General features: G+C 38.1%; 1 protein-coding gene across 1 annotated transcript in view; it reads right to left on the bottom strand.

Moving 5' to 3' along the window:
- Cps1 (carbamoyl-phosphate synthase 1) overlaps window positions 1–24577 on the bottom strand; it is a 108463-nt gene extending 83886 nt beyond the window's left edge. The window contains exons 1-5 of the mRNA XM_028765574.1: window positions 24315–24577; window positions 8871–8980; window positions 5788–5932; window positions 4851–4940; window positions 1594–1650 (exon numbers count right to left, since the gene is read on the bottom strand). Coding sequence (XP_028621407.1) covers window positions 1594–1650; window positions 4851–4940; window positions 5788–5932; window positions 8871–8980; window positions 24315–24440 — 528 coding nt within the window. The 5' untranslated portion in view covers window positions 24441–24577. The remainder of the gene's footprint in view (window positions 1–1593; window positions 1651–4850; window positions 4941–5787; window positions 5933–8870; window positions 8981–24314) is intronic.
- Window positions 24578–25798: the final 1221 nt, after the last annotated feature.

Genomic DNA, 25798 nt, shown 5'->3' with positions numbered 1-25798 from the left:
AACAAACAGAAGCGAAATCTAAAATACACATTTTTATTATGAGCCAATATCAGCCATAAATAGACATAACAGGTCATGCTGCTATGTACCCTATGATATTCAGTCAGATTTTTATTTAAAAACCAAAGTCCCTATGACAAAAGCAGTGTTCATCTGAGGCCAGCACATGACACAGAAGGCACAGTGCAGACTTGGAAAGAGTCTTCACAAGTCATGGTGCCTGCTACATTCTATCCAGCCTGCTACTTCTGCAGCCTGAATTGCGTTCTCCACTTGTATTCCCTTCTGGTCATAGATGCTACATCATTGTTTACCATTCCCATACTCTGTTCAGCTAAGGCAACACAAGAATCCACCGCGAATACATAATCTCACTAAAGTCTCTTCCTGGGAAAATCATAGTCAGGTTGGTGTAAGCAGAAGAATGGCAGCATGAGCTCTCCCTGCCGTCAACCCACAGATGTAGCCATGCTCTCCTGTTGAAGACCATGCCTCCTTTCTGTATGCAGACAGCCTGTGTCAATACACTTGCCTTTAATAGCCTTGGGGTACTTGTTCCAGGAAGCCCCCTGAATACTCAAATCCATGCTTCTCAGATTCCTCATATAGAGTGGTATCGTATGTTCATCAAACCTACTACATCTGTCTGTGACTTTAAACCATATCTAGGTAGCTTACTGTAGTTAATAAAACTATGATGCAAGCAGCTGCTACCCTGTATCTGGGGGAGAAGCAAAATGTTTTTAAATTTTTTAAAACACCTTTTTAATAGTTTGTGCAAAACATACAGGGGCAGAAGACTAACTATAGTCTAACAAGGAATTCACAACTGGTTTTCTCATACTACCGAATTGCATTGTTTCCTTTTCAATGTATTAAAATTTGGTGAGGAAACATAGTTGCCTTTGGGGAAACTGTTGAACACTAGTGAGGAAGTGTTTGTTTCTGTCTGGGTTATGAGGATGCATGTAGCAAATATTAGCACAAAGAAGGAACCAGGTGGTGACAACAATCTGAGATGGGAAGTTAGATGTTGTAGCCATCAGACAGGACAGCAAGGATAACTTCGATTTGAGTCTTTTTGCTTATTAATTCAGTCTTATAAAAAAAACTCTCTAAATGAGGTAGCTCATATTCATGATATAAAACCAACCACTAATTCTTCCAGGATACCCAAGTAACCAATAGCACCAAAGCTGTGGAGTTTCTGATTTGCATTCTTTAGCATGGAGGATTCTGGATAGGTCAAATTGTTATATGCGTTGTAAATACTTCCTCTACTTGTTCCACTAGCTCAAACTTCCCCTCTCTGTCACATGAACAGAGAGATGACACCTTGCCTTGTTGTCATGATCAACACATAGTAGGCACTCAACAAGTTCCTGCCAGGTAAGTTGATCTCAGGTCCACCCAGCTACAAACATCATGATCAAGTAAGCAGTCCTGGAAACTACATCAGAAAGGTAAGGGAAAGTGAAGTAGAACTATACAGAGAGAGCTGGCCAGATTTTCTCCTTTGTGTATTAGTGAGTCCTTCATGCTCTGGAGGGAAATGAGAAGAGACATAGATTCAGCTGAAGATGATGATCATACCTTATCCCGAATTATTTTAGTCAGCATTCTTGTATCCACTCCATAAATTGCAGGGACCTGTAAGAAAAAAGTCACAGTGACAGTGAAAGGAGAGGAGATTAGAGCCAGCATATTGTTTTCAAGTTGTACGCTTAGCCTCATCTATCTTCTTGAGCAGTAAATAACTCCCCCACTCCTTCTGTGCCCTGACCCAGGGTGACAGTGTTGTCAGTTCCAGGGAAATTGCTGCTCTTCTTAAGCACAAAACTCCTTCAGTGAAGAGCAGCCTCAGAATAAAGAACATGAAGCTCTGTGTATTAATCCCTTGCTCCTTAACCTCAGATATTAAGTAAGTCACATTTTATACAAATATTCATTTTGAAATAATGAAATGCGTGCACATGCATAGATATTTTAGAAATATATGTATAATTTTATGTACAGCATATATTTTACATCTACATTATAAAAAGTCAATTAGTGAACCTCATAAGAAATAATATGCAAATTGTTTTTGAGCCAACTATTCCCGGCACACAGTAGGTACTCCACATATTTTTTTTCTGAAGGCTTGTGTTGTATTATGGCTTTCCTAATATTTGTCCATCTTATTCATCAGTGACGCAATACATCCACTGGTTTTCTTTCCCTTTTTTACTGGTTTGAATAAAGATAGACTCAGTATATATATTAAAAGCACACTCTAACAAGCCATGAAGCAGGTTGAAACTAAAATTATTAATTCTAATATAAGAAAACAAGGTACATTAAATAACACACAAATGTTCATGTGTGTGTGTGCATGCGTGCGCGCACGCGCGCGTGTGTGTAGGGGGTGGGTGCATGTGAATGTCAGTGTGGGAGAGACAAAAGAGGGAGACAGAGGAGAGAGACAGAGAAAGAGGAGAAGAAGAGAGATTGTAAAGAGAGACAGAGAGAAACAAAGACAGGGAGAGGGACAGAGAGAGACATTGAGTGCTAAATAACCATTACAGAAACTAGCTATCAGTGAAATAAAGGTAACTTGTTTTTTTAATGGTTGAGAAGAAATCAGTGGTGACCTAGGCCACAAAAGATGTGCCTTCTTATCTCCTTTGTGTTTTAGGAAGACTAGGACCTAGGAATCTAGAACCAAGATCTTTGTTTTTATTTTTATTTTGTCACAAAGGGATAACACTGAACTCACTAGGTAGACACTCATTGGAAAGGCAGACCTTTCTGGGTACTTGACCATATTGTAATTGATAGTATTCTATACTACAGGATCAGCCACAGTTGAGCAAAACCAGCAACAGTAACAGTGAAGACGAAACTAAATATAGTGTGTCTGTTAATATTAAGAATTCCTTACTGGGCAGTGGTGGCACACGCCTTTAATCCCAGCACTTGGGAGGCAGAGGCAGGCAGATTTCTGAGTTTGAGGCCAGCCTGGTCTACAGAGTGAGTTCCAGGCCAGCCTGGGCTATACAGAGAAACCTCAAAAAGCAAACAAAAACAATCAAACAAAAAAGAATTCCTGACACCTAAGGTGAATACTCTGATAACGAATTGACATTTAAACTATAGAAATAATGCAATGTTTAACCCGTTTTCCACATTACTTCAAACAAAATTATAGCCAAGTTATTTTATAATGCTTAAGACACAAAATACTTGAGAATCTGTACTTGTAAGAATTAAAGATGGCAAAAAACAAAACCAAAAAATTGTTGTATGGAATGATTACGTGCCCTACACACAGAGCTTATAGCAGACCTTCACTAAGAGCTAGACATGAAGCTAAATTGTAGAAGAAGTGACAGGGTGACTGATATTGCCCAAGAGAAGGCAAATTTCTTTTTTTTTTAAGTATGTTTAATGGAATGTTGGAGGAGAGGCCGTGCATTGACTTTGAGTTCAGGAATGTTCCAAAGTGGAGTCTTGCCTTTTAGAATGAAAAAAGCATGTGTCAGCCAAAGCTAGGTTTCAGATGAAGGAGCTCACATGATGTGAGGTTCCAGGAGGTAGGGAAGAAGTGTATCTGATGTAAGAAGCAGGGTTGCCAGAAGGGAGGTGATGATGTCACTTGGGGATATCCTCCGCTCTGTCTTCTGGTGAGCGATTCACACAGCTCAGATTCTACATGAAAATCAAATTCACAAGCCTATTTACAAGCTCAGTCCCAAAGGAAGGTACTTCACCCTCACTACCCCCAAAGCTTGTGTTTAGAGCTGGGACACTCTGATCCAGTGGCTGCAAGTCAAAGTAAAATGGCAACTGAGTCAGGTGATACCCTGTACAGATCTAACTGTCTCCTGTCACTCTATCAAGAAGGGCCAGGCAGGCACTGACTTCCCAGAATGCAATGGAACTTGCTGTTGAAAGGCCTCATGGGAACACTGTCAGAGAAGGGTAAGCTCAGGCGTGGAGGCTCTGGCTGTGCAGAATGCAGAATGTTCTTTCTGGCATGGCAGCTAAAGTCCCAAGAGTAAATATCCTTGGGAAAAAGCTGGGTGGACACTACATTGACTTGTATTGCTTCACCTCAAGAATCAGCTAGCTTCCAGACGTGTGTGTGTGTGTGTGTGTGTGTGTGTGTGTGTGTGTGTGTAGTGTGTAGGGGAGCAAGCGAAGTCCTGACGAATGTGTGTTGTTAATGGCAAAGGAATTGTAAATCTTTCTGGTCCACGTACAGATGTTGATAGTATGTACAGTGTGTGCTTCCCCAGAATAGTTATGGCCTGAAGACTCCTTCCCTAAAGAAATGGATCCTGCTGAGATTACTAAACCTGACTCTGGCTAGCCCTGATCATAATGGAAGATGCTATGCAGGTTACACAGCTTTGTGAATGGACCTGACAGCATAGAAAGGGAACAAATAAAAGGTAAATACACAGACACAGGAGGGTAAAGATGGGATCAGGAGAACTGGGCTCTCTGATGGACAAGTTACAGCCATATATATGATTAAACAGGGAGGTGGGGTTATTGCATACTGGTAAAGAAGGGGGCAAGGTTGTTATAGAGAAGGCAAATTTCTTTAAAAAAAAAAATGTTCCCTACTGACATTTCGCAATAAGATATGCTACCACTCGTGTGTGAGCGCCACCTAGTGGATAAACTGAAAATATCTAGGTCTATAAATTCAGAGAGTGAATTCTGGAAAAGTTGGATAGGATATAGATTTGTTGCTTATGTTGCTGCTGTTGCTTTTTTAAAAAGCTGTCTTTGGAAGCGATATCCAGAAATGAATAGGCCCCCAGGCTCCCATAGATCCATAGACCTATCCGGCTTCTCACCTTCTCCTCCTGCAGCCATTGACCCAGACTCTTGGTAGCCAGCCAGTGGTTATAGTCATTACTGTAATTCAGCACCAGCAGACCTGCCACCTAGGAAGACAGCCAGTCATTTGAAGGTTGATTCGCCAAACATTATTCACTTCTTGTGACTCATCTTGAAGGTTAATTTTGCATATTTAAACTGATTATTTTTAGTACCGATAAAACATTCAGATTTTGAAAACATGATATAAAAAATGTTGTCAGCACTTGTATTTACATATGTCATTGTTTCCTTAATGCTACTTTTGAAAAGTGGTTTTACCTTGCAGGCAAATCCCCAAATGAAGGAACTGCTGCTTTTCAACTGTTTAATTTATCAATGATGTCATCACAATTACTTATTCCATGAAGATAATAGATAAAATAATTTTCTTAATGTACATGCAGAAAAGACTGAGGAAATTGTGATAAATAGTTTAGTTGTGAGGACTAAGTATGAGACCCAAGGTCCTCCAAAACAGAATACAAAGAGAGTGAAGTAGCCATGTATGTTTTAAAGCTCCATATTTCAAGATACTATCCGAATATCTGTGACTAGGTAATCTAAATGTGTTAACCTCCTATTCATCACATAAATTATCTTTTACTAATACTTAAAAGCCAATAAATAACACACAGTTGATTATCAAACTTATCTCAAAAGATGATTCTTCATCGTCTACTGCCTCATTATTTGGACTTGTAACAATATTTTATGTATTAAAATAAGATTCCTCCAAGGCATTAAAATCTAAACTCTCCTAATAAATAAAACTTTAACTTGTCAAGTTAAAGATTGTCCTGGGGTACTTAGGAATAAGGTTGGAAACATGGACTTAATACGTAGTTTTGCGAGAAAAGCTTTGCCTTTCTTGTAGCCTTAGAGAGACTCTTAGCATATCATGGCAGGCGCTACCTTGATTCCATCAGACTCCATGTACTTATTCAGACCCAGTTCATCTCGTGCAGTGGTATCGGGGGCCCCACCATTCCCAATGATAGGGTTGGCCATGGTGAGGATCTGTCCCTTGTAGGCAGGATCGGTAAGTGCTTCCGGGTACCTGGGTAGACAAGCCAGAGTATTACCACCAAAGCACATATATAAGTGCAAAGTTATCACCTATGTACATATTCTGAGCCATTGAACTCTTCAATAAAAAGACGATGGGGTTAAACTCCTAAAAACTGTCTCTGGACTTTAGCAAACCTAAAGAAATCTCATGGAAATGCCAAATTGTATCCATAATATAACTAATATGAACAGAAAAGCTGATTCTAATACAAAGGTGATTTTTATGTTTTTATTGTTTCATTTGAAGGAACTTAAGTTTCTTAAATAATATTTTAATTATCTTACACAGCTATCAATTTAACAATTGCAAATATCTTTAAAAGCTTCTCTAGCCTGCTAGATATTGAGTAAAAAACTTACACTTACTGTCGAGGGCTGAATGTCTCAAAAATATACCAGCCATCAAAAAGGTAAAAATAATTTTTCAGTATACATTATGATGCTGAAGAATAACCAAGTAATAACAGCATGAGTACACATCCATATCAGAACTCAGTAAATATTAAACTAAGAGTTAATGCACATAAAAGAATAACTCGAGAATACTGATTTTTAAATTATTTAGTTTGAGAATACAAAATAAAGCATACAACATTGATAGCTTTTATAAAGTGGAAAAAATATTGTTCATTTACCTGCAGCATTACTGACTTAAAAGTTAACTGTCCAAATAACTATTTTAAAGTCCTGAAAATGAAACTAGAATGGAATGCAGAATTTTAAAGTCGGAGGTGTGTGTGTGTGTGTGTGTGTGTGTGTAACGTTTTTGTGGGGAAGGGAATATTTTCCCATAATACTAGGAATTAGCAACACTTTACTCCATGTACCTGAAGACATTCTGATTTCTTCTTTCCTGACCTCTTACATTTTGTCTTCTGCAGATAGAGTTCAACCCAATCTTTCTTGTGGATTACGACTGAAAGTGAATTTAGTGCCTGAGCAGGATGGAATCGACAACCTTGAAACCAATCCAATACAGCTCAGATAGCAGTCACCATAAATTCCTCAACCCCATCCAAACTAAGTCCTACCAGAACTAACTTTGTCAACAGAACACTTCGTCTTCGAGCCCCACATCCCCACGGGGATGCAGCACTCACAGCCTCTACCAGCCTCTTCCTCAGATGCCTCTTACCTGTCAACAACTGATAATTTTTTAGCCAAGGCTTCTACACAATATAAATGTGTTTCTTGAAGATTGAAAAAAAAAACATAATTATCAACCACCTTATTGAGCAAGCCAGACAATGGATGAGATCTACATATCTCAATAAAACACGAAGTCTGTGGACTAACCCAATACAAATGCCTTTCCACATCAAAAGAGGCTTTAAATTAATTTTGTTTTCCTTGGTCTCTTTCTTTAACGTACCTGACCTCTCCCTTAACCATGAGCCTATGGTACTCTCTAGTGAGTTCATAAATGTAGCACGTGCCGCCATGCTACAGTGTTGGAAGCAAATTAATCCATCAGGTCCTGTTTGACTTTTGTGATGTGACAAGATTTATCACCTGTAATCTATCACCAAGAAGAAAACTCGAGTGCCCTCCATCATTCTGATCTATATTAAACAGTTGTTTGTTGGCAGGTATATTAACACAGCTAGTAATTAGTGCTGTCAAGAAGCTTAAATAATTGCCTGACGAAGCAAAACTTCACAAACAGGTTTTATACACTGTAATTTAATGTCCTCACCACTGGGGCTGATTTTTAAACGACCTAATATTCTTCAATTTACACAGAGAGGTGAGGATTTAGAGAAGACGCACATTAATAACATGACAGGCTTGATTTATCAATATACTCAGTATCAGTTAACCCAGTGTTCCTTTCTCCTTCCAAGGCTAATGTGAATTTCCCTGAAGTGTTCATCAAGTATCTCATAAAAAGGTTAGCTGACTGACTCTCTGAAGTAAACCTTTTAAGATAGTCAAGTCATATTTTTTCTAAGATGCATGTGGTTTAAGCATCCAGCTGTCAATTATTTTGTAATATAGCCCCCTTACTTTTTAAACAGGGAAACTGAAACTCCAAAAGATTAAGCAGTATCTCAATATTCCATTCTTAACAGTTATATCCTGAAACCAGAAATCCAGCCTTCTGGTTCCCAGATGAACAAGTGGTTGTTGTCTATGTAAGAGCAACCCCATGAACTATATAACAATCCTCATACTCACGTTTACCCACTAGTAAAACTTAGATACTAAATTGTGTCAAAAATTGAAAACTATTAAAAATGCTAGGTAACGCGGCTAAAGAGACGGCTCAGAGGTTAGGAGCCCTTCCTGCTCTGATAAAGAATCTTAAGTTCAGGTCCCAGCACCCACGTTAAGCAACTCAAAACTCCCAGTAGCTCCAACTCCACAGGATCCATTGTCTCTGGTTACCATGCTCACACACACAAACACACTACACATACACACGATTAAGTAATAAAAGACAAAACTTTGAAGGAATATTAGACTTGTGTGCCACTTAGCTTCTTTATCTTATCAGTTCAATTTTTTTATTCAAAGGCAAAATTACACAAACTGCTCAAGTGTCTCTTGTTAGTTGTGCAGAAATGGGGCTTAGCTTCAATGACAGAATGTCCTATATTGTGACGATCCACCTTTCCCATGCCGCAAGCATCACCTTCATCAGATCACTACTTCCCATAACTTCACGATATAGGTTTCTAGGATTAGTTTTGTTTTGTTTAAGGGGCCACCTAAGCTGCCATGTTGTATTTCTTTCTCAGGAACAGAAAGCATACATCTATACCTGCTGTCTAGGCTGGCTACAGGAGGCCCTGCACAAAGCTCCACATAACTACAATATACAATACAATGATGTGGTGAGATCAATCTGTCACCATGAGTTTACATCACCCAAGTATTCTTCTTCATAGAGAAAAAATAAAGTGTTTGGGCAGAAGCATACTCACCCCCCTAAGCCAGTATTAAAAACCACTTCACCAGCAACTGAGGAGGGATGGCCAAAGGAGTAGCCCTTCATCTTAGTTCCATCTTCCAGAACAATGTGTGCTGTCTGTGCCTAAAGAAACAGTTGCAAGAATCTTAAGAGCAAAATATGAAACACCCAGAAAAAATCCTGATGATAAAAATACCCGAGCATAAATAAACATACAGCAGATTTACTGAAACCATCCCACCCGAGCATGGAATTGTTCTGTGTTACCTGTAACTTTTCTCCAAGTGGATGGCACTGTCACTGGTAGGTATTTTGTATTACTTTGCTTGGAAGAGGAACTGAAGCATGTCAACGCGTTGCCTGTTCTAAGTCTACTTGTAGAGTTGTTGACAAGCCAGAAGTACTTCAAGGTCGCTGCAGAGCTATCGTTGGTAACTTTCCCTTCTTAATATTCCCTAGCTTTGCTCAAGTATACCTTTAAGGGAAGTTCCTGAGCTTACAAAGGCATCATGAATCATAATGTTCAGCTCCTGTTCACTCAGAGGTTTAGAGCTAGAAGGAATCCTAGAGATTACCTATTAAATTATGCTCCACAAAGTTCTGGTGTTTGATGGACTTGTCCCCGGGGTTGCCCTCTCCACATCGTGTTATGGTCATGGGGATGCTGGATCTGTATCACTCAGTTAACAGTAAAACAGCAGCAGGCACTGTGGAACACTCTAAAAGCAGTATCATATTTTGCCTTTTATTAGAGTTAATTATATCCATGTCTGGTTCTCAGTTTTGGCTATGGGCATCCTGAATTCGATTACTTTGCTGTCTTAATCTTTGAACTACCTTCTATAAAATTCTTGGCTAAAAGAAAGAACAATTAGAGCAACCTATCTAAGAGGCAAGCAAAGATCACCCATTCCTCAAAAGTACTATAATTCTATTGTTGAAACAATTTACATCTCAATTTCCATTGAGGTCAAGGGAGAGGGAAAAAATGTGTTAAACCACAGCTCAGGGGGCAGAATCTCTAGGAGACACTGTAGCTCATTGTAATATGTGGTCATAAAATACTTCATAGCAACTAAGGAAATAAGTATGACAAATTGGTACTTGATTATACTGGATATAATGTTAGGATTGATGACAGTATTAGGTTATGCAGTTAAGGTTCTGTATCTTTTTAATAAATACATACTGAGATACTAAATCATAACATTGCATATCTGAAATTTGCCTCAAATAATTATAAGTCAGAGAAATTGATACAATTATATATTAAATCAGTTTGGCCATGCACTGAAGTTGTTGAAGAAAGGCTCTTCTTTCTGTGAGGTTAAGTGAGCTCATTAGAGGAAGAAATACACCAATTCTCTACTCTCTGTCCCTTAGTCATTTTAGGGCTGAAGTCATAGAGTCTAATCTCTCTGTATCTTGCTGTCTCACTAACACATACACACACCAATTTCAAATCAGTTTAATAATTGATTGTAATGAGCTTTGTTTCTCTATTCCTCTGGTTTGGTAGCACTCTCAGCTTTTCAAGTGTTAAAATGCAGAAACCTGTTATTTTTCAGTAATGTCTGCAGAAATACGATGTTTCCTTACATCCGAAGTACTCAAATCTCCTGCCATTAGAATGGTTGTTCTTACATGTAAAGTGTTATTTTAATTGCCATTCATCAAACACTATGCTCTTAAATCTCAATGATGTATGAATGTGTATATACAGTATAGTTATATACAGAACTATCTTAGTGTTTCCTACTCAAATCTCAGTCTTTTAAATGGGTAATTTATTTATTTTGTTTTAAATTAAAAATAAAATACATGGATTTCACATTTGTTTCCTGAGAAAGACAAAAGAAGTTCTGTACTGCTCATTGAAGAGATATTGCTATGTGGAAACGTGTATTGTAAAGAGGAGTGGGGGTCACAAGCTTGAAGGTCCCTTTAATCGGTTATACTTTGTTTTCCTAGACACTATGTTAAGAAAAGTTTGAAACTTTTCCATCACAAAAAAAAAAAAAAACCCAGTGATTGGCAGCATCTGATATCAGCGGTGACGAGATCTCTGTCAGGGATTTGTTGCTGCACATCTAAATTTCACTGTGAAAAAGCAGCTCTGCTCGTCATATCTGATCATACCTTACCGTCATTCCGTAACTCATTTTGATTTTTTTCAGTTACTTTCGTGTAATTACAACTCAAGACAGAGGTTGATGATTTTAGGAAGTTTGAGTGCTAACGTTCAGTGTATTTCCGAAGGTTGGTAAAAGACATTCCACAGAGTTGGGTCTCAACAGGGGTGTGTTTATTGGCAAAAGTCCCCAGATAACTCAGACGTGTTTCACTCGATGAAGCCCTTTGGTCCAAGTAATGAAAATTTACTGTCACAAAACATTTTCTACTAGAAATGTTATTTTCTGTCGGTGAGGAAGTCATGTGTAACCTACATGCCTTCAGAAAATAGAAAAAAGAGAGTATGGTCTTAAATAATATTTAACTTAAAATAATTGTACTTAGGCAAGCTTGGCTGTGAATTCCAAATTCAGCTATTATCTCTATTCCAGTTTTTTGGACTTATCCTGAGCTTGTCTGCCTAAAATGTCACCTTTGTTTATGTTTTCCTCTTCCCTCCTCTGACTTACCCCCAGCCAGAGCTTTCTGGTTATTGTCTGATCTCTGGGTTAGATGATGCTATTTTAAAGAAAGGTAAAAATTCACATCAGCAAACTCATCTCTTATTACCTTTTCCCACAATTCTATTTGATACTTTTGTCTCTCTTCTCTTCATGAAACTAGTTTCCTGCCCTGCTTTCCTTTCTCTAAGATACATTTGAGGAGACATTTACTGCTGTCTGAAATAGTCCCAGAGAATGTGTTCAATATGTCTTTTGCTCCCTTAATTATATTTTTTGTGCTTTTTGGCAGTTTTTATAGATCTTCCAATTCTCTTTCCCACTACTCATTACGTTGTTACACGGCTTCTGTTTATTGCCTATAGTACACTTTATATTCCTCTTAACTATACTAGCCTCCAATGACTAAATGATGAGTGCCAATTGACTTATCTAGGAACTGATGGAGGGACTCTGAGCAAGGAGCTATTATTTAGAGTCCTCTCTCCTAGATAACAGTCCCCCCTCCCCCCGAATGCTGTTTCCTTCCAGAGACTCCATAAGAATTCATCTTTCACCATCATAAGACATTTTTGGAGCCTCCATCCTGTCAAACAGATGCAGAACCTAGGAATTAGATTTCTATTATTAAATTATAATTTAAATGCCCACTGTCAGAGCACATTAGTCCCTTAAAAGCTGAAAATGTGGAGAAAGTCTAATTAAGGGAAGTGTGTACACTTCTAGAATGTCATGAAAGGTTAAGAGAAATCAAGGACCTTTTTAATGATACGGTTCCTTTGTGCTTAATAAAAATGTATATGCCAATAAGACAATGAAGACTGTCTAGCCACAAACCTCACTGAGTCTCTCCCACACTCTAAGTACCTGTGTGCCTCTGGAGATGTCCCTAGATTCTCCATATAGTAAAAGAGCTAGATACTTTCCTGAAACGGAGAAAACCTTGAGAAATGCAGGATGGGATTGTCACTGAAATGCCTGCAAATACAAGGTTGCCTAGAATAGCATCTTTTTCTAGTCCTGCTGCAACTTGATGTCCCCAGGGCAGGGTGGTACCCAAGGGAGGTGTCTCTTTCTCTGAGGAGGAGGGGAGGGAGTAATGGGGGCAGGGAGTTGTAAGGGTGGGACTGAAGGAAGGGAGAGCTAATAAAGTGAATGAATAAATAAATTAATGAAAAAATAGCACCCTTTTCTTTGAGGGATTTTTTTCATAAAATAATTTACGTTTTCCTCCCCATGCTTATGATTTAAACCAAATTCAATAAAGAAATGTTTAGCAAATACTGTGTTTCAAGTCCCAAATTTGAAATGTCCTTCAAGTCTTTGCTCGAATGTCACCTTTCTGTAGGTCTCCCTTAATCTCTGATTTTAAGACTACAGCTTGCCTCTCAGTCCTCCATGTCCTTGGCCAGGACTTTTGTTATAATTTTCTCACTTTCCAAAAGCCCATGGACACAGTGATGTCTTTGCTGACTTATCCTGCTAGGAAGCAAACTTCATTTGAGCAAATCATAACATCTGTTTTATTCCCTAATGTGCCCCCAGCTAATCTATTTTATTACTGAAATATTATATTTCTTCTTATGATCCCTAGTCTTCACTCTTAGCACTTCACATTCTTAATTTGTTTGTCTAATTTTTCACTGAACTGTTCTTTCAAAGGTAAAGATCTAATGCTATGTGTTATCCAGAAGTGGTTATTGTTGCTAGTATTTCAAACTCAAAGGAATCAAACTTCTTAGAGTCACGACAACTGCCTTCATCATCTTTTCATAACATTTTGGGAGGAGCCACTTTTGCATCACCTGGCATCCTATAGGCTCAATAATCAAGTTATTTAAATGGTACACCAATTAAAAGTATCTCCATCTCAGCATCTAATATCCAAAAAGTAATAACAGTGATGACTAAAGCAAATGAATAGTCACCCATTTCCTTCTTCATTTAACTCTTCATTACATATAATTATCCTGCTACCCAAGAGAAAAGACTTTCCATTTTCTATTGTGTCCCATCACACAAGCTACCTCCATGTCTCTCTGCTTCTTCCTATCCTAGGCAGCACAGATAAGACTTTCTTATTGAAGAATACTAGTCTTCAAATTAATCAACTTACATGTAGGTTCCTTTGCTTAGGTCATTTTCTACGTGCAATACCTCAGCTCTTACTCTTTATGAGTAAACACCTTGCTTGTGTTCTATTTACACCCTGGTTGTCTTTCCTAGTGTATAGGCTAGGCCTTCTATGATTGAACGAGTCAGACTTAACGCTGATTGCTCTGTGATCCTGTTCCAGCATTCTCTCAGTGTGTGATGATGATGATGATGAGGAGGAGGAGGATGGTGATGAGGATGAGGATGATAGTGGTGATGATGCTGTGTGGGTGTGGGTGGGTGTGGATGGGTGTGGGGGTGTGTTGTGGGTTATAGTTGTTTAAGGTATGCTTTCTACTTCCTACTGACCTTTACAGCAGAAAGCCTCAAGCCTAACCCAACACTGTAACTTTTCAGGAAGCGTTGGCTGAGGGTCACATAAAGTTGCAGTCAGCCAAACTTAGGAATGCATGGCCACTGAAGTGCTGTATTACAATATTAGAACACTAAGACATAATGTTGTGACATGATTTTGATGCTCACTGGATTCCGGTTGTTTTTATGTATCTTTATCTTACTTGAATGAGGACACACATGCTACCAAGGCCAATACAAAAGGACATAAGGAAAGGAAGGAGTCAGCTGAGGTAGGCGATAACTCTTGGCTACAAACAGCGCCAGCTTTACGCACCATTCAGGTATGGTGTATGTAGGTAAACCTGTCCGAAAGTTCTAGAAGATTTCTCAATCTTATTTTTATATTTTCCATGACTTGATTCCACTGGAAATATTAATAACTACTATGTTACCTAGAAATCGAATCTTCCCTCATGAGCACAATGGAATAAAATTGGATTTGACATATATAACCCAAACTCCTTTATTTACTTTTTATATAAAATGCCGGCCATCATCTAATTATTAAAAATTTGTATGTAATAGGAGGGTTGGTAGTAGCCAGGACATAAAAAGAGGGCTCGTGAGGTTGAACAAGATACTACAGAGAAAGATTCTTTGTCTAAATTCACTAATAGGCCTCATACTTGAAATATTGTGTTTGTGCACCAAATTTTTAAATATGAAATAATTGGTTTATTTTTCTCATTCCATTTAAAGTTGAAGCTGTGTGCCTTTATCTTTATTGTTGTCACAGTTTATGAAGAATATTGCTATATCCTTGCCACTGATAAATATTTGCATAATTATTTTTTTAAAAACTGTACTGAAATAAACATATACCTGAAATTTCTTCTAATGTGATTCCATTAGATGAGGTGCCTCTTAATACTTGTGAAAGTGAAGGATGACCATTTCCTAAGAATGTCTTTTAAAGGAAATTGATCTATCAGTGTTAGTAGACACCTACCTTGACACTGCCTTAATGAGAAATTAGAATAACATAAACCTGAATGTATTTGTCTATGTTAACCAAAGTCCATATGAAGTCACAAAAACAAACTGACTAGAGAAAAAGCACTGTCTTCTGTTCAGGCCAAGGTATATAAATTCAAATAGTCAGGAAGCCCTGTTGGAACGATAATGTCTGAGAGGATTTTGTGTCACTCAGATCTCCACTCTGATGCCTCCTGAGTCAGCCTCCCCATAGTGGTGGTTAACACGAGTGTGCAAGGCAGTGTCTCTATAGCTACTGGTGAATTTCCTCATCTATTCCTCACAGAAAAACAATGAAGTTGGTGACATTAACATCTCTGTTTTACACTTGAGTTGACAGAACCTTCAGGAAACAGAGATCCTCATAGTAGTAATTAGAGGAACAGTCTGTAGTTGTTGCTGTTTTTTTTGGGGGGGGGGGGTTCCCCCATCCATCTTATTATTCCTTCCTCCTTTCTGTTTTACAGTTTTTTAAGAGGAGATTAAAAGTAATTATATCATGAAGTCTAATCTATTTATAAGAAACTTCAGTTCAAAATCCATGTGGATAAACCAACAGGAGACCAGAGTCAATTAAGAATTGCCTGTCTATGAAATGTAAATTTGTCAGAGTGAAGTGGCTAGTCATTGATTTCATCCTATAATCTCAGATAATCCAGCTGGTGTTGACAATTAGTCATGCTGATTCCATACCCTGAGTTTTCAAGTTTAGAAAACAGCAGGGACCACAGATACCAATGTAGGTCAGATGTTTTTCCATTCTGCCTTTGTTCCGGTAAGGACTTGTTGCCCTGCTGTGAGAAACCAGGAGAAGGGATCTCTTCCTGCTGTCAGAAACTTATCACCTTCCTGAAGATTTTTACATCTAGAAACTGAGACAATGGACCAAGGAACAGGCGATAGATCACAGCTTCCAGTTGTGTTGACTACAGGTTTGTCAAAGCTGTCTCCCAGTATGTCTCTTACAATGCTACTTCTGGAAACTTCTATTCAATGAAGCAATTCCAAGTCAACAGCAGCCTCCCTGGACCTTGCAATGCCTTTCCAAGTGAGTCTAACTGACAAGAGGCATTTTTACCAAATCATCCATCCAGGATATTACTCTCAAGCTGGCCTGTATTTAAGAGTGGACACACAACTGAACACAATCGGCATGAACCTGGATGTGGTGATGCACTCATGAAATCATAGACTCTGAGAGACAGGTGCAGAACAATGATGAGTTCAATTCCAGCCTGAACTATATAGGCAAATGTATCCCATAAGACAAAAGAAGAAGAAAAGGAAAGAATAGAGGAAACGTAGGCATCTAGTTTATTTGTCTCACTAAACAGAAGAGCAACATGTAACACCTTGAAGGAAAGTTTATATATACACAGAGAGGAAAGTTTCATGATTGATCTTAAACCAATGTGCAAATTATATCTATAATAAATAGTATTATCTCTCCTTTTTCAAGATCACATTTGTATTTATTTACCCCAGTTATTATGTTTGCTAAATATGCACAGAACCTGGAAAAAGGAGATCAAGAATTTTGGTCAATGTGGATCTGAGGGAAAATTTATTTAAGTTAATTTAACCTCTTTTAGTCTAAACATTATAGATACTAATGAATCTGCAAGCCCATGAGGTTGTGAATAAGCTCTCAAAAGGTGTATTCAGGAATCTGGGGAAATGGCTCAGCAGGTAAAGTTCAGACTGAGTAGGAAGGCTGGAGTTCAGCTCCTCAGAAGCCTATAAAATCCGTCGTATGACAGTGTACATCAAAAACTCCAGCACAGGAGTGTGCAGACAGGTAAGCTCGGGAGGCTCACTGGCCAGCCAGGCTGGGTGTTCCAGGTTGAGTGAGAGACTTGCCTCAAACAATCTGGTGGAAAGCAGTAGAGAGAGACACTAGTGGTTGACCTCTAGCCATACAAACGCACATAGGTAGACATACACAGAAGCAAACCTGCATTCTGTTTTACTTGATAGAAGTCTAAAGGCTTTATAGAAAATAAATGCAAAAATCCCTATGGTCTAGTAATATTAAATGCTAGCTATAACAAGAAACTTTTGCAGGAATGTCTGTGAAGTTATAGATGTTTTACCACACACAATATTTAAAACTTTACACCATTTTAATCCTCTGCTTTATGTAATACTCTCTCTATTAAACTGTACTCTTTTTTCTGTATTTATTTCAATATCCATATGATGCCCATTCTTGCATTGCCTTTAGGATGAAGATTCTAAAATAAGTTCAATAATGTGTCATCTAATATTGTGAAACTTGGAATTCTTTAACCAATTAGAAGTCATTTTTATGAAAACACAGTTTTGTGCAAAGGATTTGTCTATATATTTGATTAAAACTCCTATAAAATTTTTGGCATTCTTTGTGATTTGCCTGTATGGATCTCAGCATTGTGGCTCCACTGTGTTCTAAAGTATTTTAATTTTACTAATGACATTTTTAAAAGTATAATTTTGCAAATATTGTCACCCTCAAACCCCTCTTCTTTTTAAGGCTTTTAATTTGGTATGAAAGTTTAAATTCACTTTGAAACTACATGCACAGGTTTATTTTAATTTTTGCATGAGGTGACTGGAAAGCTTCAGAGAGCTACAAATGACCAGAATTCTTTACCTTTTAAGGCTCTCAGTTTGAGATCACATTTAAAAGAGTCAATGTTTCAAAGAATGTTCCAGAATAAGAACAATGAGACAAGTAATAATGGAAGTCACACAGCTAAATTTCCCCTCAAGACGCTCTTCAGAAGTGTCCCTGGGGTTATGCTCAGCTAACTTAGAGAGCTCATTCCTGAGAAGTGTATTCAAAATTGAAACAGAATTTATAATTAGCCTATAAAATTTCAAATCAGCTTCATGTTTATTACTGCTGGGCATTTCTTTGCATTCATTATGATGTTGTTTATAATCATCCATTGATGCTTCTTCAAGGTTCTGTATCCCAGTGTCATTCCACTGACTTTGAGGATATTGGTCCTTTGCTTTGAATCAGGTATTTTGTGGGTTTATTGGTGTTTTCAATCCTTTACTTCAATACAGGAAACAAGTGGAATGTGTCTTTTCTAGTAGCTGAAAATAGTCTTGGACTTTGTATATAGGAGTACACCAGACAAGGTAAAAATGACAAGCAGCACATATTGTTAAGCCACCCAACAATGATTTCATTGAAGGGGGAGGGGAATATCTAACAGTATTGTGCTGAAACACTCTGTTTGTATACTTTCTGAGAACCATATAGAGAAGGAATCCTTGTTGACTCTTTGATCTGAGCCTCTTCTGAAAGTGCAACAAAATAAAAGAGAGGAAAGCACTATGTGTGTGCCATTGAGATAAAATTCAGGTAAATGGGAGCTCTAGCATGTACATGAAATCCCATCGAGAAAACTGATTCAGCAGAATCTAGTGATGCTTCAACAGCTACGGTCCCAGCATATAACAAATGTCAGGTCATAAAATATCTATCTGGTGCAGAGGCCTACAGCCAAACATTAGGTGGAACTCGTGGAATTCTGGGAAGAGAGAGAGGAAGGATTGTAGGAGCTGGACAAGTAAAAGATATCACAAGAAAACCCATAAAATCAACTAAATTGGGCTCATGGAGGCTCACAGACACTGAACCAACATCCAGGGAGTGTGAATGGGTCTAACATAGGCCCTCTGCATATATGTTAAGTTTGTGTAGCCTGGTTTTCCTGTGGGACTCTAACAATGGAAGCAGGGGCTCTCTCTGACGCTTTTGCCTGCTTTGGAGATCCTTTTTCTCATACAGGTTTCCACATCTAGCCTTAATCTGAGAGGAAGTGCCTAGTCTTATTCCAGCTTGACATGCCATGTTTGGCTGCGATCCCTGGGAGGCCTGCCCTTTTCTGAAGGGAAACAGAGGAGGAGTGAGAACTGGAGGCAGGACTGGAAGAAAAGGAGGCAGGGCAGGTGCTGTCAGGATAAATCTATGAGGGAATAAATTTAAAAATAAATGTTTAAAATCTATCTGGGGTGAGGAAAGGGAGGGAGAAATTTGTGTAATTGTATTATAAGCTACAAAATAAAAGAAATAATTTTTTTAAAAAAGGAAAAATAGCTGATAATGGAGGCCTGCTTAAAGTTCTAACCACATTCCCTGACGAACGTCTCAGTTTGTAAACAAGAGTGTTCTTGTTAATTTTGGTATTTACACATCTGTGAAATGGGAGGAATAATGAAGCTTTTGACCTGAACGCGTTAGTATTTGCAAATAAAATGCTTTGTATGTAAAGCTTTAAGCTAACTGAGCACAAGAGATTTGGCTATAAAGCATTACGGAGATAACAATCCCCTTAAGCCAGTAGGAGAAATGAAAATGATTTACTCCGGGAATCTGACTACATTGCTGTAGAGTCATTTATCTAAGTAGGCTATTTGCATATCAGAGAAAGTTGAGACCCTGTGTGTTATTTCCACTTTTTGCCACAGCCTCGAGCTATATAATATATTTGATTTCTGGCTTACCTGATGTTTTCATAGCTATTAGTTCACTTCGTTACTCAGCCTCTTAAAACATATATCTGAACAAAGCTATGGAAAATAGGAAGCCTAAGGACAGATTTTTTTGAGATATTTATTATGTAAATAATACAGTAAAAACTTAAAATCATAAAGTTTTGTTTTGTGTAAGTGAAATCTTATCTTTACATTTTTGAAGCTATGCTTTCAAAATACGGGTATGTAAATTTCTAATTGCAGCACAATTTGATTGTCTTTAAAATATTTGATGTACTTCTTTGTATTTATGGATGCTTAACATTTCAGGTTGTCTGAACGTTGTAACTGTAATAATCAATTAAGCCTTCCAGCATCAAAGTCCTCTGGTTTTGGTTAAACATAAGCTAATGTAGGAGATAAAAATCACAAGGTTAATTTTGAACATTCCTGTGTTCTGGGCATAGATGAACTAAAGAGCCAGATTCATGAATAATTTTGTTCTAATTATATTTCTCATAAATAAAGTATAGTATTTATAAAGATTCTATTACATGTCCTCATGAGTGTATGTTTTTTGACAAGCTCTGACTATGCATATGGTATAGGACAAATGGTTCTGAATTTGGGAGTGCCCAAATGCTATTAGCTAAGTTTTAAACCTTATGTTTATAAATTAGTATTATCTGACATAGGAGAAACCATCCAATTCTGTACCAAAACTATTGATTAACTAATGACAATTTCACCACCCAACAACTTCCTTAAGAAATTTAAAAGCTTCTCAGATGGCATTTAGAAAAGAATAAAGAAAGGAGAGTGACCTCAAAAGAATGTTCATGTTTTGACTTTGTACTCATGAAAACAAGCAGGTGTAGGCTAGGGATTTCTATGCTGCAACATCACAGCCAACTTTGACAATGGGCCGTGTAACCTTCTCTGAAACCCAGTCATTGTAAAGACATAGGGACGTACCAGTGACATCAGTCTGTCCGTCTCCATCTGAAGATTGACAGAGAGCTCCAGCTTCATCTCACTGAGAAGGGATACTGACAGCCATACTGCAGCTCTCAGTCCTAACAAGTCAGAAACCCCAAGATGCTCTAAGAGTGACATAAGGGCAGACGAATGAGTCCTGTTTCCTCAGCAGCTGAACCTCATTTCACCTCTAAACCATGAAAAAGCGTTCTCAAGGATGGGCAAAGGAGGCCTTGAGGAAAAGCCAAGGAAACATGGGTTAAGACCAGGCTAGACATTTAGAACTCTTCTTAACCAGAATTCATAGCTTCTGACCCACATCATAACTATAAGGAGGTCCATAGGGCTCAGCCTCAGGGGAAGCAAACTATGATCTGAACAAAGAGGCCCTGTATCCAGAAACTCTGCCCCCTGGAGTCTCACTCACTACCCTCTCTCCTAGCTTTTCCAATGCCGAAGGCAAGGTCATATGCAAAGATGCACAATTGGTCAAAGCACTGTCAGTGGTAAGCTAACATATCTGTGCTTCAAGGCAAAGTATGGATAACATACATAGGGATGCAAAAGAGAAGCCACCTCCCAACCACAGGAAAACTGTGCATCAAAAACATAAATTTACCTCTTCTCTGAACCAATTAGACAATAACTACTAGGGACTTGACCATAATTTTATTGAAATATTTGCACTACCATGGATGAAATCCATCCCTAACATGTATGTAGTAAAAGTCTAATAAAACAGGAAACCTTGACTATATACAATAAGCTTACCCTATCCCAATCCTTATCCTAAGTACTATTCATTTTGGTCCTTGAGTCCTATTTGTTGTAAAAGACATCTTCTTATTTAATTAAAATATTTAAGCAGAGTAAAATAATCATCATAAATGTGTAAGAACTCTTATCATGTTTCTTGTCATTGAAATAATTTATAGTTTGTGAAAAACATAAGGACCCCATTGAACCCTGTACAAAGTCTTTCTACTGAAGTGAATGGAACACAATTTTTAAAGTATTTATCTTTCATTTAAAATTGCCTTCTAAGCTTCAGTATTGTTTAGTGATTCTGCATTCTTTCTCTCCACTACTTATGACAAAGTCTGAATTCAAAGACTATATGAGTTGCCAAGGTCAGAATAATATGAAATGTATAACCGAAGCTAGAATCCATATTTTATTTTACTTCTCAGCCTCGGTGTCTTCAACAGTACTGTTCCAACTGGCTGAGTATAATACTGCACACTGGGCATTTTCAATACTAACAGAAAAAAGATTATGGTCTCTAAAACTTTCTTATGTTATGGTTGTTGATCATTTATACCCTTGGTACCAACTTCTTTTAAAACAAGGAACACCTTGAAGTTCTTTCTTCTTCCTCATGAGTGAAACGCAATTGTGTCCACTGGCAATACACACGCTGTAAATATTAGCCACAAGCAAATATGCAAGGAAGTGTCACAGAAAAGCACAGTGTGTCACTGCTGACTCCACCTCCCTCTCTCACCACAGGGAGAAAAAAGTGACCTCTTCTGACATTGGAAGCACAGCCTGGCTTACAGGGCAATACTTTTGGATCTGAGTGTCTTTCACAATCCATTTACTGTCTGTAACTAGCTGTACTGTTACTAACCTTTAAAATCTGTTCCCGTGCCCTTCAATGACACTTATGTAAATACACTCTAATGATTTTTAACTATCTTTAAAATACTGTGCCCACCTAAAAAAGAATTAATTTGAATATATATTTCTTAGAAAATTGAGTTTTAAAAGAGGAGGCAAAAAAAAACCATACATAAATGACTATTTCAAAATAAGTGAATAAGAGCACAGGTCCCCCTTGGACTCTGAGGGACTTTAATTCACTACCATGAAGCTTAAGAACTTCCATTTTTCATGCCTGGCAGTCCTCCAAAGTTCTGGCCAGTAATGACTGTATGTGAGTAATGGCTTGTACACCTTGAAATGATGGCTTATTCCTCCTGAAAATTTGTCATTCTTAGCTATGAACTATGGAAGACCCTTGAAACATATCTGCCACCAGGAACTAGAACTGCTTCCCAAGGGGTCGGTCCACATAATTAGCTCATGTTGTTCTGTGGTAATTGCTGTGTAGAGTGCTCGCTGAGTCTGGGGAGCTGACTTCTAATTATTGTGGCCTCTACTTTTAACTAGTAAGCTCATTGCTCTGTTTCTAGTATTTAACAGAGACATACTCGTCTTTAGCTACCCACTTCTGTGAGAATAAAAAAGTGTTCCTGATGACCCAATACAAAAATGTGACACAGCACTTAGACTGGAGATGATACTGTTGTCATTACAGTTTCTTCTCTTAGAGATGACATGTGACTGCAAGGCATTGAAAATACTTAACTAAAGCCAAATCATCATTCTCTATGTCAAGGAACTGTGTCCTTGTTGATGCTTTAGAATATCCATTCTCCTTTCTGGCTTCCATCTTATAATTAAAATGAATCCAACATGACTTTCTTATTCTTTGTAAGAAGTTCCCAGGGTGGCAGGCTCAAGTTGATATCATGCCATTGGTGTAAGTATAGGTCTCTCTCTCTCCCTCCCACTTCCCCTCCCCTCCCCTATCCTCCTCTCCCTCCCCCTCCCCTCTTCCATCCTAGTCCCCCTCCCCCATCCCCCTCTCCCTCTCTCTCTCCTTCCCTCCCTTCCTCCCTCTTTTTCTCTCCCACGTGTCTTCTTATGTCTCTCTCTTCTCTTTCATTTTATTTCCTTTCCTGCCCAACTCCTATCCCTGGAAACTCTAAGAACCTATAAAAATTGCCTGTTCCCACACATGCCAGAATCCAAAGCCCCTGAAATCCTGACCAAAGCAACATAAGCAAAGCAATCTAAGGAGCACTAGGACAATTTTTAGTCAGCCTCCTATGCACCCAAGCCACAAGCAGAATTCCCAATGCTACTCTACTTGTTTTTACGCAAGATTTAAAGAAGAATGTTTTTCTACTTTTTTATAGCTCTTACACCAAAAAAAAACAAAAAACAAAAAAAACAGTATATTGAAGCCACTATGATTTCTGAAGCTTTGTATTCAGTAAAGAAGAGCTTCATTGGCCAAGTTCCCAGGATGTAATTTAGACTTCTCCAGTGAGAAATATCTTTATAAAGTGACAAGAAAAGGTAGAGGTTCCTATAGGAATTTCATAACCAGAGGTGGGAGTAGAAGAGAAACTATTTACTGTTTCACTGTGGACTTGTCTGCTCAGCTACAGATAAGCCTAGACAGACAGATTTTCAGCTGCTGATTGCCTCAAAATGATTCTGCAAAAATGAAGATCATAAATTTTTCCTCTGATAAGAAGATTAAGAAAGCATGGAAATTCTGCCTTTCTCTGTGTACAGGGACATTCAACATTAAAAATTCATAGATATTTTTCTTCTAAACGTTTATAATCTTATATGTTTAAAAAGAAACTTTTTCATTTAAGCCACTATAGAACAAAGGCTTAACATACTGTGGGGCATACCCTATGTACACAGACCCTGCTTCTTTTGACTCACACTATTAGCAATAAAATTAAGGCATAAACTAAACTGTGATAACTTTTTTAAGTCTTTTCCTAGCAGTGCACTTATATTTTATATGTTCAAAGGAACTGGAGTCATTCTTCATATTGGGTAAAGATCACTTTAAGTTTACTCAGAGAAGATTAAAAATAGTCATTTGCTATTTCAATGGATTCTATGGTTAAGTACTTTTTATTAAATAACACTTTGGAATTGTATTTGAAGTTGTATTTGTTCTGTCGACACATCATTGACTCCACAGATAAACTGTGTCCTGTGTATTATCATCAGAGTTGGCTTTACTGCTAAACTGTGTTCTATGCATTATCATCAGAAATAAGAAACAGGGGTGTTACCTTCACAGAAAGGAGCCTGATGCCAGGCCTGGAGAAGTCCCATTGCCGCTTCGCAGTCACATTGGCAAAACCAAAGCCACTCTTCAGTGACTTCACCACTTTGCAAGCTGTCAAAATCCTCGTCATTTTGAAGACGTTTTGTGACTAAAATTAAATCACAAATATCTCATGAGATTTTGTTGTCCAATTTGTTTGTAACCAGTGTCAAAGAAAGCTGTGTGGAGACAGTGAGTAGAGGCTGTAGGCTGACTGCACAGCGATCTCTGACTCCCCATTCATTCTGCCATTAAATAACCTACCTACAGCTCCTCCTCTCCTTAGCTCCTCCTCCCAAGCTGATGTCCAGAGATGTTCCAATGGACATGTCATACAAATTGCAACATAACAAATGGCACCTTCTCCTGTGGAAATCATGTTACTGCTGTAGCAAGCAAGCTAGCCATCAAAGGAATTGCTTATGTAGCTGAATAACATGACCCAGGCATGGTAAACAGCCTTACCCAAAGGACTGTACCTTTCTAATAATGCAAAAGATCAAACACTTTGCTGTGTTGGAAATGTTGCCTCCTTTGCTTTGGAAGCTATTTGGATATCAAGAAAACCCAAACCTGGACATTTTCTGCTTGGAAAAAGACATTGGGAACCACATCCAGTAAAGAAAACATCAAAACGAACTTCCCTCCACAAATATACAGAAAGCATCTGAATTATTTGGGAAGAGGAACACTAATGAAGTAGTATATTATATTTTTATTACAATATTCTTCTTCATTCCAGATTTTAAAGCTATTGGTAACACTAGTCAGAACACAAGAGAGCAAAGGAACTTATGTTCCTCTAAATCTCTTAAGCCTGTAAAATGTGAATAGAGCAATGGGAAGCAACTTAATATAAACATTAATCTTATTTAGTGATTTAAGTGTCCAGGATTTGAATATTTGTGTTTTGACCTAAATAAAATTACTGAGTTCATCCTTTAGCCACAGATAAAAGCAGGTAGTTAAAGGGTCACATCGGCTGGCAGGACATCTCACTTAAGCCAAGGCATATAAAGAGAAGAAAGCCCCACAACATCACTATGAGACAGCCTCGAAGGCCAGGAAATGTAAGCAGTGGAGACTTATTCCTTAGGACTTCCATAATGAAGGTGATGACACAAAGATATGTTAATTTCATGACATAGTATCAATGCTGGAAGGGAGGATGTGAGTCCATAAATAAATTTATATTAAAGAAGAGTTTAAATCCTCTGTCTTGATGCATTAGTGTAGAAACATTCTTTGGGGTCAAACTATTTGGAAATACGGTTAAAATTTTTTACCTCAACATAGAAAATTCATACACTGAGACTCCACAGTCAATCTCCACATTGGAAAGCCCAGTAATGGATAAATGATGGATAAGGTGGTGAGTGTCTTTGAAACTAAGTGCCCAGATAGACTAGAACCTACAACCAAACTGTCAAACATCATGCCATGAAGGAG

The sequence above is a fragment of the Grammomys surdaster genome, unplaced genomic scaffold, assembly GCF_004785775.1.
Source record: "Grammomys surdaster isolate TR1022 unplaced genomic scaffold, NIH_TR_1.0 165, whole genome shotgun sequence".
Lineage (NCBI taxonomy): Eukaryota > Metazoa > Chordata > Mammalia > Rodentia > Muridae > Grammomys > Grammomys surdaster.
This window is presented reverse-complemented; position numbering and strand designations above follow the sequence as displayed.